Source organism: Camelina sativa, chromosome 6 (assembly GCF_030686135.1).
Source record: "Camelina sativa cultivar CO46 ecotype springtype chromosome 6, ASM3068613v1".
NCBI classification, from domain to species: Eukaryota; Viridiplantae; Streptophyta; class Magnoliopsida; order Brassicales; family Brassicaceae; genus Camelina; species Camelina sativa.
The window spans coordinates 13601509-13618140 of NC_141885.1; the positions used below are offsets into that span (position 1 = coordinate 13601509).

At 35.8% G+C, this 16632-nt stretch overlaps 2 protein-coding genes and 1 pseudogene across 2 annotated transcripts; 1 reads left to right on the plus strand and 2 right to left on the minus strand.

Annotated features, from left to right (window-relative positions):
• Positions 1–7983: 7983 nt before the first annotated feature.
• On the minus strand, positions 7984–8994 carry LOC147942538 (uncharacterized). Its single transcript, XM_087456107.1, has 3 exons — positions 8792–8994; positions 8421–8614; positions 7984–8099 (listed from the first exon to the last, which is right to left on the minus strand). The coding sequence occupies exons 1-3, from the start codon at positions 8992–8994 to the stop codon at positions 7984–7986; spliced, it is 513 nt and encodes a 170-aa protein (XP_087312233.1).
• Positions 8995–11014: 2020 nt separating this feature from the next.
• Positions 11015–13959, plus strand: LOC147942539 (putative SWI/SNF-related matrix-associated actin-dependent regulator of chromatin subfamily A member 3-like 1). Its single transcript, XM_087453235.1, has 2 exons — positions 11015–12894; positions 12986–13959. The coding sequence occupies exons 1-2, from the start codon at positions 11157–11159 to the stop codon at positions 13798–13800; spliced, it is 2553 nt and encodes an 850-aa protein (XP_087309361.1). The 5' UTR covers positions 11015–11156; the 3' UTR covers positions 13801–13959.
• A 493-nt stretch (positions 13960–14452) lies between these two features.
• Positions 14453–16007, minus strand: LOC147942540 (uncharacterized; annotated as a pseudogene).
• Positions 16008–16632: the final 625 nt, after the last annotated feature.

Genomic DNA, 16632 nt, shown 5'->3' on the forward strand with positions numbered 1-16632 from the left:
GAACCAAATCGAAATAAATGGTTTGGTTTGGTTATGGTTAAATCTAAAAATCCGTTTGGTTTAGGTTTGGTCTGGTTAAAAACCGTAAAACCGAATGGTTTTTTGATTTATTATAAGAATTTAGGATAATTAGATATAATTACTAATTAGTTTTTCAAGCTTATAAATTTATATTGTATAACAATATCAATAATTTTTCTCTTTATTGGGCTTTAATTATTGATCTCTTATTAATCTATCGAATTACAAAACTTTAACCTAAGTCTCTATTCCCTAACCTATATATATTCATAATTAATTTTATGCTTATTTTTTTGTTATGTATCAACTATTTATTTTTTAAAAGCATGAAATAACAGTTAAAAACCAGAACCAAACCGAAATCGAACCAAACTGTGATACATATGATTTTATATGGTTTCATTTCTGATGAAACCGAAAAAACCATAAACCGAAAAAAACGAACCGTAAACAAACCGAATTACATATGGTTTCTTTATGGTTCTATTTTAATAAAACCAAAAAAACCCGTAAACTGAAAAAACCGAACCGAAACCAAACCGAAAAACCGAACGCCCATCCCTACTAGTAAAACATGTTTTATGGACAACAATAACACACATTCCATAAAAATTTCAAAAGTAGCACTATTTAACACATTAAAATATTTAAAATTTTACTCCCATGTGTGTTTTTTGTTTTCTTTTCCATATACATCCCAAGTTATACTGCCATTTTAATAAATACTGTTAACATCATATATTTGGAAAAATAAGAAAATAATATAATTTAATACATACAGCTGATTACAATATAATCATGGAAGATTAATTGTACTTATATAGTTTATGTATATGTACCCCTTGCTGTATCAAAAGTTAATTAATGTTAATGCAAAGCTCAACTACATACTATTATAAGAATTTCCTACAGATGTTTCTTAAATAAATCTATAGAAAAACTGAAGAAAACAAACACTAATATAGTATTTTGTGACTTACCATATTCATATAAAAAATGTTGACTTTTTTAAGCAATCAAATGTAATTTTCTTGTTTTGCAGATGCTATGTCAATTGGATGAACCCCCGATAATACCACAATCCTCCCTTATATACAATCTCTAGATAGAAAAATGTATGCTTTCAAAAAAGATCTTGATTTGTATATACTTATATATACGACAGAAAATTATAAATTTAACAAATCATAAGAATCATAAATCATAAACTGGACGTTGAATCATAAATCATAAACTTAATACAGAGAGACCTTTTTTTTTTTTGCAGAAACAAAGAGATACAAATAAAAATAGTGCTAGAGTGATGTATAATTGTATATGATATGTGAATGTTAGGTCGATTACTCTGTTTATAAGCTCGAAAGGATAAACATTTTTACCTTTACGTTGAAAACTAAAAAATCTATATAAAATCTTTTCAAAACTTATTTATTTTTCAGTTAATGCATATACAGTATGTTTGAATCTATATGGATAATTAGATTTGAATTTTGAATTAATTGTATAGATTTTCCTATTAAACCGATGAGAGTAAATATATAAGGTTTGTTTTAGAAATAATACCTAAATTTTAGAAATTTGGTAAATAATTACTGATTTTATTTCAAAATTTCTTAAAATAAATCATCTATTTAAATTTAAGTTAAGTTATTTTCATAAATACTATTCAAAATTAATTAGATTCATTTGTTATGGAAATCTTGTTAAATAATAACTTACATTTTTGGTATGTTATTAATTGCAGAAATATCTTATTATTTTATAAAATTTTAATAACTATATAATTTCAAAGAATTATTAATAGAAATAATTTCGTTTTTATTATAATATTTTAAATTTCATTTTTTAATCTTGTTGGCTTTAATTTTTTTTTATAGTGACGGTATGTTCTAATCTATACTAATAAAAAGTATGAGCTATAAGCTCCTAAAGTCGTCCACATAGGATTTTAAACCTCCAATTGTGATTAGACATTTCACTAATTAACATTTTTTAAAATCTCCTGAATTTTCTATATTAAAAATTATTTTTAACAACCAATCAGGATTTGACATGTCATTCATTAACATTTATTAAATTTCCAGAATTTCTTTTTAAAAAAGAAAATTTTAAATTTATGGAAATAAAAGAACTATGCACAATATCCCACATCGGCTAGAAAATTTTTAGACAATGGTTCAGAACCAGTATAAATAATTCTAATATGCTTCCAACAACGAATGACCAGGAAAACTTTATTTATCAGGCGTCCAAGTTTAAAAGTATGTTCGGTTTGATCCGGTTTTTTATTTGATCAAATTAAAACTTTAAAAAGTTTCAAAAAAATAAATTATAAAATTTAAAAATTTTAAAAGTTTTAATATTACAAAGATTGAAACTTTTAAAAGTTTTTCGTTTTTAAAAAGTTTTTAAATATTATAATTTTTAAATTTTAAAAGTTTAAAATATTATAGATATTGAAACTTTTTAAAAGTTTAAATATTATAAATATTGAAACTTTTTAAAAGGTTCAGAATTTATATTTCGAAGCCTTTTAAAAGTTTAAAATATTATAAATATTTACGTAAAACATAAATTATCTTATTTATCTGCGCTGGACATTCGGGTAATCCGTTCGAGTTCGGGTATTATCCATTCGGGTTCGGATAAACGGGTTTAGAAAAACAGAATCCATTGGGTATTTTTAGATATATGGGTTCGGTTCGGTTTGGGTACTATCGGGTTTGGATCGGTTTGAGTTACAAATTTTATAACCCGATTAGTACCCGAACTACCGGGTACCCAAAAAAAATAATTAAAATTAATTAAATTTAAATAAATTTAGTTAAATTTTGACTTATGTGAGAAAATATTTTAGATATTTTGATTATTTAGGTATAAAACTAAATGAAATATTCAAAATTATAAAAACTAAATGAAATATTCAAAATTATAATTATAATTTTGAGGTAATTGAATTATATTAATGATAAATATTATAATTATGTTTATATGTTCGGGTCTAATGGGTACCTAAACGGGTACCGGGTATTACCCGATCCTAACCCGAACCCACGGGTGTTAGAAAATAGAACCTAATAGGGTTTTATAGGCAAACCCGTACCCAACTCAAACCCGGTTTTCGGGTCGGGTTCCGGGTTGGGTATTCGGGTACGGTTTTTATGTCCAGGGCTAATTTGTGCTTTTTATTTTTTATGAGCTGTAAAACATATTTTTGTGTATGATTTTATAGACAAGTTGATATTTTTTCATTAATTTTTTATTTTTATCTTTTTTTTTATTTTTATGAGAAAAGAAATGATTTTGTTCTTGGAGTTTGATGGATTAACAAGATGTGTGGTAGTCTAAAAAAAAGGTTTTTTAGTGGAAGAAAGTGAAAAAGTTGACGAGGATGAAGAAGAAAAAGAGTATAGCGAAGAACCAGATGGTAAAAGTAATGATGACAATTACCACAAAATTTGACAATATAAATGACAAGAAATAATATGAAGAATAAGAAAACATTGAATAAAAAACACGAAAACATAGGTGGTAGCGATCAATTAAATATGAAAACGAGTTAAATTCATGATGATAAAATTGTTTTGTTTTTCTGGTGGTCAAAGAAATGGTTTAGTATATGTGAGGTCATCAGTTTAATTCGCATCGCCTTGATGTCGAGTTAAATTCATGATTTTTTTTTATCAGATTTGATTTTATAACACAACTAATTTTTATATTTCAAAACATTGTGTAATTGAACTTTTTCTTTAATACTAATTTAAATTATTTATAAGATAGTATTTTACTACCGTCATCAATCATATATAGTTTTCATCAAAATCTATCAAATATACCCACGCGTAGCGTTGGTTCAAAACCTAGTTAAATTTAAGGAGAAAATCATTAGTTTAATATTTAATTTAGAAAAATATTTGGAAAACTTAATATTTTCAAAATTAATTATTTGTGATTTATATTCATATCAAAATATATATGAAATCTATAACCAATTATAAAAAAAGTTAATCATGTTCAGGGAATTACCGAAAAACCTGTAATTGATTGATACTTCATTGTTATCAATTCCTTCAGGTTCTTGAAGTTCAGCGTCCTGAACTTCACCTGGTACATTATATGGGCTGAATGGCCATGTCCTAACGGACTGTGAGCGGGCCGGTCTATAGAGTCCACAAGTGTTTTACAACACTCTCCCTTGGACGAGATGACCGTGCCATGTTGGATGGGATCGCTGCAATGTGCTTAGGGGATGCTGCCTCATTAAAACCTTACCAGGAAAACCCAATGGGACAAAACCTTGGTGAAGGAAAAAGAGTACAGCACACATTGCTCCCCCTGATCCAAACATCACTCCAAGTCCTGAAGTCTCCGCATCCCAATCTTGTGCGTGAGCTTCCTGAACGTCGATGTCGGCAATGCTTTGGTGAAGAGATCGGCTGAGTTGTCGCAGGACTGTACTTGCACCACTTGAACTTCTCCGGCCTTTTGTAGTTCATGTGTGAAGAAGAACTTCGGCAGTATGTGCTTCGTCCGATCTCCCTTGATATATCCTTCCTTGAGCTGTGCGATGCAAGCCGTATTGTCCTCGTAGATGACGGTTGCTCCCTTGCTGTCTTCTAAGCCGCTATCCGTCCGAATATGCTGAGTCATAGACCGCAACCAAACACACTCACGGCTGGCTTCATGAATGGCTAGGATCTCCGCGTGATTTGACGATGTGGCCACGAGAGTCTGCTTCATTGAACGCCAAGATATCGCCGTACCGCCGTGCGTAAACACATAACCTGTTTGTGACTTACCGTTGTGTGGATCGGATAGATAACCTGCATCAGCAAAACCAACTAGACCATCTTTGTTATGGTTAGTATAAAATAAACCAAAATCAACCGTCCCTCGCAGGTACCTTAGGACGTGTTTAATACCATTCCAGTGCCGTATAGTTGGACAAGAACTATATCTTGCTAGGAGGTTCACGGCAAAGCATATGTCCGGCCTAGTGTGGCTGGCCAGGAACATTAACGCTCCTATAGCACTGAGGTAAGGCACTTCAGGTCCAAGAATTTCTTCATTGGCCTTCTTAGGAGCAAATGGATCTTTATCCAAGTCTAAGCTTCTAACAACCATTGGGCTAGTCAATGGGTGAGCTTGCTCCATATTAAATCTCTTGAGTACTTTTTCTGTATATGCCTTTTGATGCACAAGGATTCCATTATTTACGTACTCAAGGTGCAATCCCAAACAGAATTTTGTTTTGCCTAGGTCTTTCATCTCAAATTCTTTCTTGAGGTATTCAACAGTTTGGGCGATTTCCCCAAAGGTACCGAGGATGTTTAAATCATCCACGTAAACTGCTATTATCACAAATCCTTTGTTTGCAAACTTCTTTATGAATATACATGGACTGATTGGGTCGTTCTTATAGCCTTTCTTAGCTAAATAATCACTTAGTCGGTTATACCACATTTGACCACTTTGTTTCAGTCCATAAAGCGATTTGTCTAGCCTTATGCAGTATTGGTCTCGAGTACCATTTGAACATTTATGTTCTATACCCTCTGGTAATCTCATATATATCTCATTATCCAGTGGACCATATAAATAGGCGGTTACAACATCCATTAACCGTAAATCCAAATTTTCTTTTATGGCCAGACTTATTAGATATCTAAAAGTCGTTGCATCCATCACAGGGGAGTATGTATCCTCATAATCTATGTCGGGTCTTTGAGAGAATCCTTGTGCTACAAGGCGTGCTTTGTATCTCACTATCTCATTTTTCTCATTTCTCTTTCTTACAAAGACCCATTTGTGTCCAACTGGTTTAATGGTAGGTGTCGTCCTTAAGATCGGACCAAACACACTTCTCTTCTTTAAAGAGTTTAACTCCACATCAATGGCTTCTTTCCATTTAGGCCAATCTTTACTTTGAGTGCACTCTAATATGGATGTGGGTTCTAGATCCTCATTTATTTCAAGTGCTACCTTGTTTATAAATATTTCATCAATGTCGACATTTTTCCGGTTCCATTTTATTCCAGACATTATGTAATTGATTGATACTTCATTGTTATCAATTCCTTCAGGTTCTTGAAGTTCAGCGTCCTGAACTTCACCTGGTACATTAATTATTTCCGCGGCCATGTCTGGTTTTTCGGTAATTCCCTGAACCTCGGTCTGTTTTGCACCTTTAGACTTTCGAGGATTTTTATCTTTGGAACCTAACGGTCTACCTCGTTTCAAACGTGGTTTAGACTCTGTAGCAACTTGTTTATTGTGTTCCTTTTGAACATCAATACGTACTGGTGCATTGCAAGCTGGTATGTACGATTTTGTTACTCTTTTTGGGTCAGCAAAGGAATCTGGCAATTGATTAGCTAGCTGTTGTAAATGTATAATCTTTTGAACCTCTGCATCACATGCTAGAGTTCGAGGATCTTGCCAATTTAAGGATGTTTGATTCCATTTTAATTCTTTGACCAGCTTGCCGGTCTCACCACCTATCATAGGGAATTCGGACTCAACGAATTGATAGTCCGCGTATCTGGCCTTAAATAGATCTCCTGTCAATGGCTCAAGATACTTTATTATGGTGGGAGACTCATATCCCACATATATTCCCATCCTCCTTTGAGGTCCCATCTTAGTTCTCTGTGGTGGAGCAACGGGTGTATAAACGGCACAACCGAATATTTTGAGATGGGATAAGTCTGGCTCTTGACCCGATAATAATTGGGATGGTGAATATATGTGTTCACTAGATGGCCTGATGCGTATGAGTTCTGCTGCATGTAAGACTGCGTGTCCCCAAGCCGACACAGGAAGCTTCGATCTCATTAACAATGGTCGAGCTATTAATTGTATACGTTTAATGAAGGATTCAGCTAATCCGTTTTGTGTATGGACATGTGCCACAGGATGTTCCACACTCACCCCCATGGACATACAATAATCATTAAACGCTTGGGATGTAAATTCACCAGCATTATCTAGACGTATCGTCTTTAGTGGAAAGTCTGGAAAGTGTGCTCTTAATCTTATGATTTGAGCCAACAGCCTAGCAAATGCTAGGTTCCTTGTGTATAACAAGCAAACGTGAGACCATCTGGTTGATGCATCGATCATAACCATAAAATATCTAAACGACCCACATGGTGGGTGTATTGGTCCACATATATCACCTTGTATCCTTTCCAGAAAATGCAAAGTCTCTTTTGTGACTTTTACTGGTGATGGTCTTGTAATGAGTTTCCCTTGTGCACATGCTACACAAGTGAGATTTTTAGGGAAAACTCTTTTCTCTTTAAGTTTGTGCCCTTTTGAACTCTTAATTACTTTACGCATCATGTTCGAACCCGGGTGGCCTAACCGGTCATGCCATAGAGTGAATTGTTCAGTGAACATTTTGTGCTTAGCCATGTTAGCTTCTATCATGTTTATTCTAGCATGGTATAGGCCAGTGGCTAGTGCGGGTATAGTCTCTCGGACCTTCTTTTGGCCGTTTACATTTTCAGTAATGTATAGGAATTCTTTAGTTCCTTCACCCTTGGTTTCAACATGATAGCCATTTAATCTTATATCTTTAAAGCTCAATAAGTTTCTCTTAGAGCTGGGTGAGTATAGGGCATCACTTAGTTCAATATGTGTGCCGTTAGGCAACAAAATGTGAGCCTGGCCGTAGCCTTCTATCATGTTGGCTATACCCGCAATTGTACTAACATTTGCACTTTTCATTTTGAGATCTATGAAATATCTCTTATCTCTTAGTATAGTGTGGCTGGATCCACTGTCCACCACTAGTTCACTCATGTCCTTGGCCATTTCTATAAATAGGACATAATTTTGTATTTTAATAGGACAATTATAAAATAAAAGAACCATTGCAATTAAATTAAATAATCATCCAATACAATAAAGGAAAATAAAGCATAAAAGCATTGAAATTAAACCGCTTTAAAACGAAAATCAATCATCATCTTGAAGGCAATCGGAAGTCTCTAGCAAGTCGTCATTCTCATGATCGAAGTCTCCTTCATCATCGATGTACGCATAGTTGGCTTCCGGATTTTTCTTTAGAACTTCTTGGTATGCATCAATGAGGTGTTTGGGAGTTCTACAAGTCTTGGACCAGTGGTTTGACATACCACATCTGTCGCAGACCGATTTAACCTTGGTACGTGGTTTAAAGGACGTACGGCCCTTACCACCACGTCCGCGGCCTCTTCGGCCGGCCTGTCCGCCACGGCCGCCACGGCCACTACGTCCTCTGCCACCACGGCCTTGGCCGTAGTGTCTTTCTCTGTGGACATAGTTGGTCTCATGGGGCGCTTTTGGCTCCTTAGACTCCATTGTAGTTTTCTTTCCCAAATCAACCTTATTTGCTTCCGGTAATGGGGCTGTACCGGGAGGTCTCATAGCACTGTTCATCAGCAGCAACTCATCATTCTGCTCAGCTAGCAGTAAACATTCAATGAGTGCCCCATAATCGGCAAAGCCTTGATGCCGATACTGTTGCTGAAGAACTCTATTGTTAGGGCTGAAAGTAGACAAAGTCTTTTCTATCAGTTCCCTTTCAGTCACCTCTTTTTCACATAACCTAAGGAGTGAGACAATCCTAAAAAGCTCAGAGTTATACTCCTCCACGGATTTGTAATCCTGGATCCTTAGGTTTTTCCAATCAAACTCGGCCTTTGGAAGGAGCACCGTCTTTTGGTGCCCGTAACGGCGTTTAAGCTGTGTCCAAAGGGCGAGTGGATTGTCTATGAAGAGGTACTGGCTCTTGAGACTCTCTGCAATGTGATGGTGCATATGTTGGAGACACTTGTTCTTTTTCTTATCAGTGCTCTCAACTTCCTCATCAATGCAACCAGCTAGGCCATTTGACCTTAGGTGGATTTCGGTGTCTTTCACCCATTCCAAGTAGTTCTTTCCAGAAGCTTGCAAGATGGGATAGTCTAGGCTTTTGAGGTTTGCCATCTGCATATAATATAGACATCCGGTAGTTAGCATGCGATATTTGAGATCGAATCATGCAACAAATATTTATTCAGGTCATGCAGTATTTGAGACCGAAACATGCCTTGGACCATGCGGTATTTGAGACCGAAACATGTCTTGGACCATGCGGTATTTGAGACCGAAACATGTCTTGGACCATGCGGTATTTGAGACCGAAACATGTCCTTGGGCCATGCAGTATTTGAGACCGAAACATGTCCTTGGGCCATGCGGTATTTGAGACCGAAACATGCCCTTGCCTATTATAGATTTCGTATGGTTTAAATTCATGCATGCAAGGACAACAAAATCAAATATGTATGCATGCAACAATTTCCTTTTTTCTAGATAGGATTTCCTTTTTCTTAAATTTCCTTTTAGTCTAGGATTTAGTAAATATTGTTTTAAGGGGTTTTAGATAATTACTATAACCGATTAGGAACTTATCCTAATCATAGTTTTAATTTCCGATTTAATGTTTTAAAGTTTATAGGAACTTAACAAAAGTTTTAGTTCAATCGGAATTTTCAAACCTTAACTCAAGTTTATCAAATTCGGTTTTGAGTTTTAACAATCCTAGAATCATGATTCATGCAGCCGAAATTTACATGAACAATTTATGCTTGAATAGATCCTATCTTTATACATGATCCGTTTTTCAGTATGATGCATGAATGATCCGTTTTTAATATCCTAGAACATGTTTAAACAACAGAATATTTCTAGGTTCTTATGCATCACAACAAGCAGCAAACAACCAAATTCCATTCATAATAATTGGTTTTAATTCTCAAGGAATCTAACAACCTAAACGCCAACAGGTTTTAAGTTTTAGGTTTTAGAGATCTTATACTTTGTTGGTTGTGTACTTGTTTGTCTTAGGGTTCTGTATGTTTAAGTCCAAATTCGGATCATAGGGTTTTAAGAGGGTTCGGCCATATTTTACCTTTCACCGATTTGGATCTGACTGGATATGGACCGGGAGCTAACAGACCTCGGTTTTAATCTCTCCCTCGCTCACGGACCACAAACAGAACCACGTACTAGATCACGAACAGAACCGTGAACTGGATCACGAACAGATTTCGCGGACGGATCAACGAACAGCTTCCGCGGACAGAACAACGAACTGCTTCCGCGGATCACGAACGGCTTCCCACGAACCGCTTGGTACTTCTCTCGTCCGGAATCACGAATCGCGAACAGATGAACTCACCCCCGAACTCGGACCACAAATCTCGATCAAGCTGCCGATAGAAGCTTGATCACGAGCTTAAGGTATGCTCGTGAACAAGGAGATCCTCGGACAGAAAAGGGTTTGATCTCGGATGGGAGCAAGAACGAAGAAGGTTTAGGGTTTGTGAAAGAGAGAAGAAGATCGGCGGCTGCTTTAGGGTTTGGGAAGCGGCGGCTGTTTTTAGGTTTTAGGGCTAGAGGCTATCGTGCTGATAACGTGTTGTAAACTAGAGAATTTAGGAAGTGAAATCTCTTAGTCTTATTGATTAATGTCGAGGTTACAACTATATATAATAGGAGTACAAGGGCTAAAGCCCATAAAGCAATCGAGTATATAACATAGGCCATGGGCCGTAAAGCAATGGCCGATGGGCCGTACATGCGCGGACCGGTATATGGGCTGAATGGCCATGTCCTAACGGACTGTGAGCGGGCCGGTCTATAGAGTCCACAAGTGTTTTACAACAAATCATTTATTTCATTAATAGTTGTTAGCGTTGTTTTAGGGCAGTTTAAGTTTTTTTTTTTTTTTTTATGCAAGTGGGTCGGTTTGGCAACATGGATATATGTTATGTTTTTTTTTTTAATCTTTAAGTGTGCTTCCCATTTAATAGTATAGATTAAATCATAGAACCAATAACCTCTCAAAATATAGTAGGACTGTATAAGGTTTTGTGGGTGTACAAATATCTTATTAAGACATGGAGCTTCAATCTAAATTTTTGAATCTTTAAAGAGGTTACAATATAAGACATCAGAAAATAGAGGGCCTCAAAACAAAATTTCTCCAAATTGATTCGGTTTTTGAACTTTCGAGTTCCTTCCTCTTCCTCTCAATTCCGCCTCTCCGTTTTTTTGTACATTAACAAAAAAAAAAAAAAAAACTCAAATTCCTTTCTACAGTTATGGCGAACGAAGACGAGTTTCAATCCTCGACGGAGGACCTATCACAGCAATCTCAGGACTTCAATTCAGAGACTTACATGGCTGGATTCGTCATCGCGAATATAGTAGGGTTACAGTACTATTCAGGCCGAATCAACGGCCGAGAGATGGTAGGACTAGTTCGTGAGCCTTTAAACCAGTACGATAAAAACGCAATCAGAGTACTTAACACAAGATCCGTTCAAGTAGGGCACATCGAGCGTGCTGTAGCCGCAGTTCTCTCGCCGTTGCTAGACTCACACATGATCGTCGCCGAAGGTATCGTACCCAATACTCGTTCTAACTCCAATAGGTTTAAAATCCCGTGTCAAATCCACGTTTTCGCTAAGGTAGAAGCGTTACCAGTTGTGAAATCGACGATTTCGCGGGCCGGGTTAGTGTTGATTTCGGATTCGGATCCTTCGTTTGGGTTATCGGAGGCTGTTGTGGTTAAAGAACTGATGGGTAATGGTGGAGAGAAGAAGAAGAGTAGTGTTGATAAGGTTTTTAAGTTAGTTGATGAGAATGTTAGACAGAAGGAGAGAATGGTTAGTGTTGAGCCGCCGAGGGAAGTGATAAAATCAGAACTTTTTGCTCATCAGAAAGAAGGATTGGGTTGGTTACTCCACAGGGAGAAGTCTGGTGAGTTGCCTCCGTTTTGGGAAGAGAAAGATGGAGAATTTTTAAATGTTTTGACTAATTACCGCAGTGATAAGCGGCCTGAATCTTTGCGGGGAGGTGTGTTTGCTGATGATATGGGCTTAGGTAAGACACTTACATTGCTTTCACTCATAGCTTTTGATAGATTTGGTTATGATGCCACCAGTACGAAAACTGAAGAACCTGTGGAAGTAGTACAAGGAGACAAGAAAGGTAAAAAGAGGGGAAGAGGTAAGAGCAGTGAGAGCGTATCCAAGAAGAAGCGTATATCTGATGATGTTAATGTGTCTCAGAAGAAGACAACGTTGATTGTTTGTCCACCTTCTGTGTTTTCAGCATGGATTACACAGCTAGAGGAGCATACTGTACCTGGAAGCTTGAGAGTGTATATGTATCACGGTGGGGAAAGAACAGACGATGTTAACGAGCTTATGAAGTACGATATAGTGCTGACTACTTACGGTACTTTGGCTGTTGAAGAATCGTGGGATGATTCTCCTGTCAAGAAGATGGAATGGCTGAGGATTATTCTTGACGAGGCACATACCATTAAGAATGCAAATGCTCAACAGAGCCGAGCGGTTAGTAATTTGAAAGCTTCCCGCAGATGGGCTGTGACAGGAACTCCTATTCAGAACGGTTCTTTCGATTTGTACTCTCTGATGGCTTTTCTTCGGTTTGAGCCTTTTTCGATTAAGAGTTATTGGCAAAGCTTGATACAACGTCCGCTTGGTCAAGGTAACAAGAAGGGACTTTCTCGCCTCCAGGTTTTAATGGCGACAATCTCGTTGCGTAGAACAAAAGAACAGAGTTTGATAGGTTTACCATCTAAGAGTGTTGAAACTTGTTACGTTGAGCTTTCTCATGAAGAACGTCAGTTATATGATCACATGGAAGGAGAAGCTAAAGGTGTTGTGCGTAACCTCATAAACAATGGAAGCTTGATGCGAAACTACTCAACGGTTTTGAGCATAATCTTACGTCTTAGACAACTTTGTGACGACTTATCTCTATGTCCTCCAGAATTAAGATCTTTTACCGCTTCTATATCTATCGAAGGTTAGAATCAACAAAAAAAAAACAGTTTACAAATTCTTTCTTTTGCTTTTGCAAAGCTTATAGACCTTTGTGTTGTTTGTTTGTGAAACAGATGTGACTGATAAGCCAGAGCTGCTACAAAAGCTAGTTGCGGTATTGCAAGATGGCGAAGATTTCGACTGTCCGATTTGCATTTCGCCACCAAAAGACATCATCATCACTCGATGTGCTCACATCTTTTGCAGAGCTTGTATTCTCCAAACCTTGGAAAGAACTAAACCTGCTTGCCCTCTTTGCCGTGGCCCTCTAACTCAATCGGATCTGTACAACGCTCCTCCAACTCCTCCTTCGGATACTTCCAATACCGACGGAGAAGACACAAAGGCGTCGAGTAATTCCTCAAAGGTCTCGGCTTTACTCTCGCTGTTGATCGCGTCAAGACAAGAAAACCCAAACACAAAGTCTGTTGTATTCTCTCAGTTTAGGAAAATGCTGCTTCTACTCGAAAAACCGCTGAAAGCTGCGGGTTTCACTATCTTACGGTTAGACGGAGCAATGACTGTGAAGAAACGAACCCAGGTCATTGGAGAATTTGGGAATCCGGAGTTAACCGGACCTGTGGTGCTACTAGCGAGCCTTAAAGCCTCTGGTGCTGGGATTAACCTAACTGCAGCTTCAAGGGTTTACTTGTTCGACCCGTGGTGGAATCCTGCAGTTGAAGAACAGGCTATGGATAGGATTCATAGGATTGGACAGAAACAAGAGGTCAAAATGATTAGGATGATTGCGAGAAACAGTATCGAAGAACGGGTTCTTGAGCTCCAACAGAAGAAGAAGAATCTTGCAAATGAAGCTTTTAAAAGAAAGCGTGGTAAAGATCAAAGAGAGGTTAACGTTGAAGACGTTATTGCTCTCATGTCTCTCTGATATCTCTCAATCATACCGGTTTATTCCTTAACGGTTTTTTTTGTTTTGTTTTTTCTTTCTTCTGTTTCCAGATAGTTTATCTTTCTAACTAGTAAGGTAGATGCGTTTCTCGGATGTTGTTGAAATTAGTTCATGGTAATCTTGAAAATTTCCGGTTTACTTTGGTTCGGTTCTGTCTTAATTATTCAGTTCAATTTTGTTTGTTCATTTCTTGATTTATCTTCTAGCAGTATCAAACAGCGTTAACCATGACGGGGGCTTTTACTCTTAATAATATCGTATTGCTTCAAAATCATATCGCCAGTACCAGGATTAATCATCGTCCCAATTGAAGAACCCTCAGCGTTCAAGAAAGCGTTAGGCGGTGTCTAGGCGGACATCTTGCGCTTAGGACCTAGAACGCTTAGTCGGGACCTAAATAATTTTTAAGCGGACTAGGTGGTTTATCATAAACCCTTACATATATATATATATATATTTATATGTATATAATGATTATATAATGTAAATTTATAACAAAATAAATAATTTATATAAATAAAAATCCTAAAACCTGTCAAATAAAAATAAAAAAAAATGAATCAAAAGTTCAATAAGAAACTAAATGGTATGAAATTTTAATGATGCTTCTAGTCACACCTCTCTCTTCATCTTATCCATCAAAAGGATGATCATCATCTGACTCAAACTCAAAATCTACTTCATCCTCATAATCAGACTCATCAAGCTCTGTAGCCAAATCATCATCTTTAGATGTGTCTCCCATAGTTTCAGAAGTATCTCCTAGTTCCACATCATCTTCTTCAACGATCCAATCTTGAGCATGAATAGCACAATCAGCAAGTAGTACGTCCACTTTCTTCTCTTTTTGTTTTTTTTTTCGTTTGGCCAACAACCTCATATTAAATTGGACGTAGACAAGATTATTCAAACGTTGTGTATCAAGTCTGTTTCGTTTCTTGGTGTGTACCTACGTAAAATCTGATTAGTTAGACACAAATCTAAAAAAATATGTTAAGTTTTGAAAGAAATAGTTTATGAAGTTTGAATTACCCCTTCAAAAGTACTCCAATTACGCTCACATCCGATGAGCTCGTTGTCAAAGACAAAATCTTTCTTGCCATTGTTTGTAGCCTCAACTCCATAGAAGCTCCACCATTGAACTAAAACATATTTTTATTTACTAAACAATTATGGAAATAATTTAAAAACTGAATAAAATAAATACAAAAGTTCTTAGAGAGCAAACCAGGATCATAATTTTCATCGTTTTTGGAACATCCTTTCATGGCTGTAGGATGCCCGAAGTTTCCCTCTTTTTTGGTATACTTTGCAAGTTCAGTGTTGATGACAAATGTTTGAGTATCAAAATCAATTGGATAAAACGCATCAACACACTTGAAAGTAGCACTAATGACATCCCGATCGAACTGGATAGTTGAATCCTTATAAAAATAATAAGGATTTAAGAGATATCCCATCCAATGAAGAGGACTATCAAGTCGTCCTTTACTCTTCTGCCCAATGATATCAAGTATGGGTTTGTAGTTCTTCTCAATATCTAAGACTTTGCATATCTCCTTCTTTGCTTCTTCCAACTCTCCATGTAGAAATCCCATTGTTGGCTTCAAATCTCCATCAGCTAACCTAAGTACTTTAACCAAGGGTGCAAAGACTTTGAGATTTCCACACCATCCCAAAATTCCATATTTGTTGTTGTATGATATGCTGTGAGTCCTTTGGAATCTTTTGCCCATTTACATGTGTCCCATTCGGTGCTAGCAAACATCATCTTTAAATGTTGTTTCTTCTCTAGCAAACTTTGCAAAGTAAGGAAGGCTGATGCGAATCTAGTTACTCCAAGCCTCACAATGTCTCTGCTCTTTGTAAACTTCCTCATCAAAGATAAAGTCTTATGATGAGCATAAATAAAAATTGTAAATGTCTTAGCCCTGTCAATCGTTTCCTTGAACAAAGGAAGCTTAGCAATGCCTTCTACCATCAGATTTATTGTATGAGTAGCACATGAAGTCCAAAATATTGTTGGCTTCACCTCCTTAAATAACTTAGCAGCAGCCATATTGTTAGTGGCATTATCAGTTACCACTTGAACTACTTGATTTTCACCCACTTTCTCAATGCACTCATTGACATACTCAAAAATATATTGACCTGTAATGCGCATCTTCACAACAATCTTTAGAGGATTCGGGTTTAGATTTACAATTAAAACAAATATATATACCGGTTTGGGTTTAATAAAGAGTGGTTAGAGTTTAAAATTTTACAATTAAATGAAATTATACAGTAAAACCTCTATAAATTAATAGTGTTGAGACCAAGACATTTTACTAATTTATAGTGATATTAATTTATCTATAAATTAACAATAATTATTTTATTATTAATTATAGATAATTTTTATAAAAAAATAAATATTGAATTGAGACAGTTTTAGCAAAATAAGATTAGATTTTCGGATATTGTAAATTTTATGGTTTTGAAAATGAATTTTTAAAAACTATAGCCAAATTCACTTATATACATGACATACATAAACTCAATTTATAAATAACAATATCAATTGCCTTATTTTAATAGTCCATCAAACTATCAAAATGTAAATGATGCATATCTAGAATTCCAAAAATATCATAAATTAATAATAATATAAATTTACATATATATATATATATATATATATATGTTGATATAGTATTGAATGGTTCTCCTAAAACTCATATCTATAAAACAATTGTTATGTTGTATTTTCAAACAATTGTTCTTTTTATTACATGTTATATAGAGGATATTATATCATTATAGTTTGAA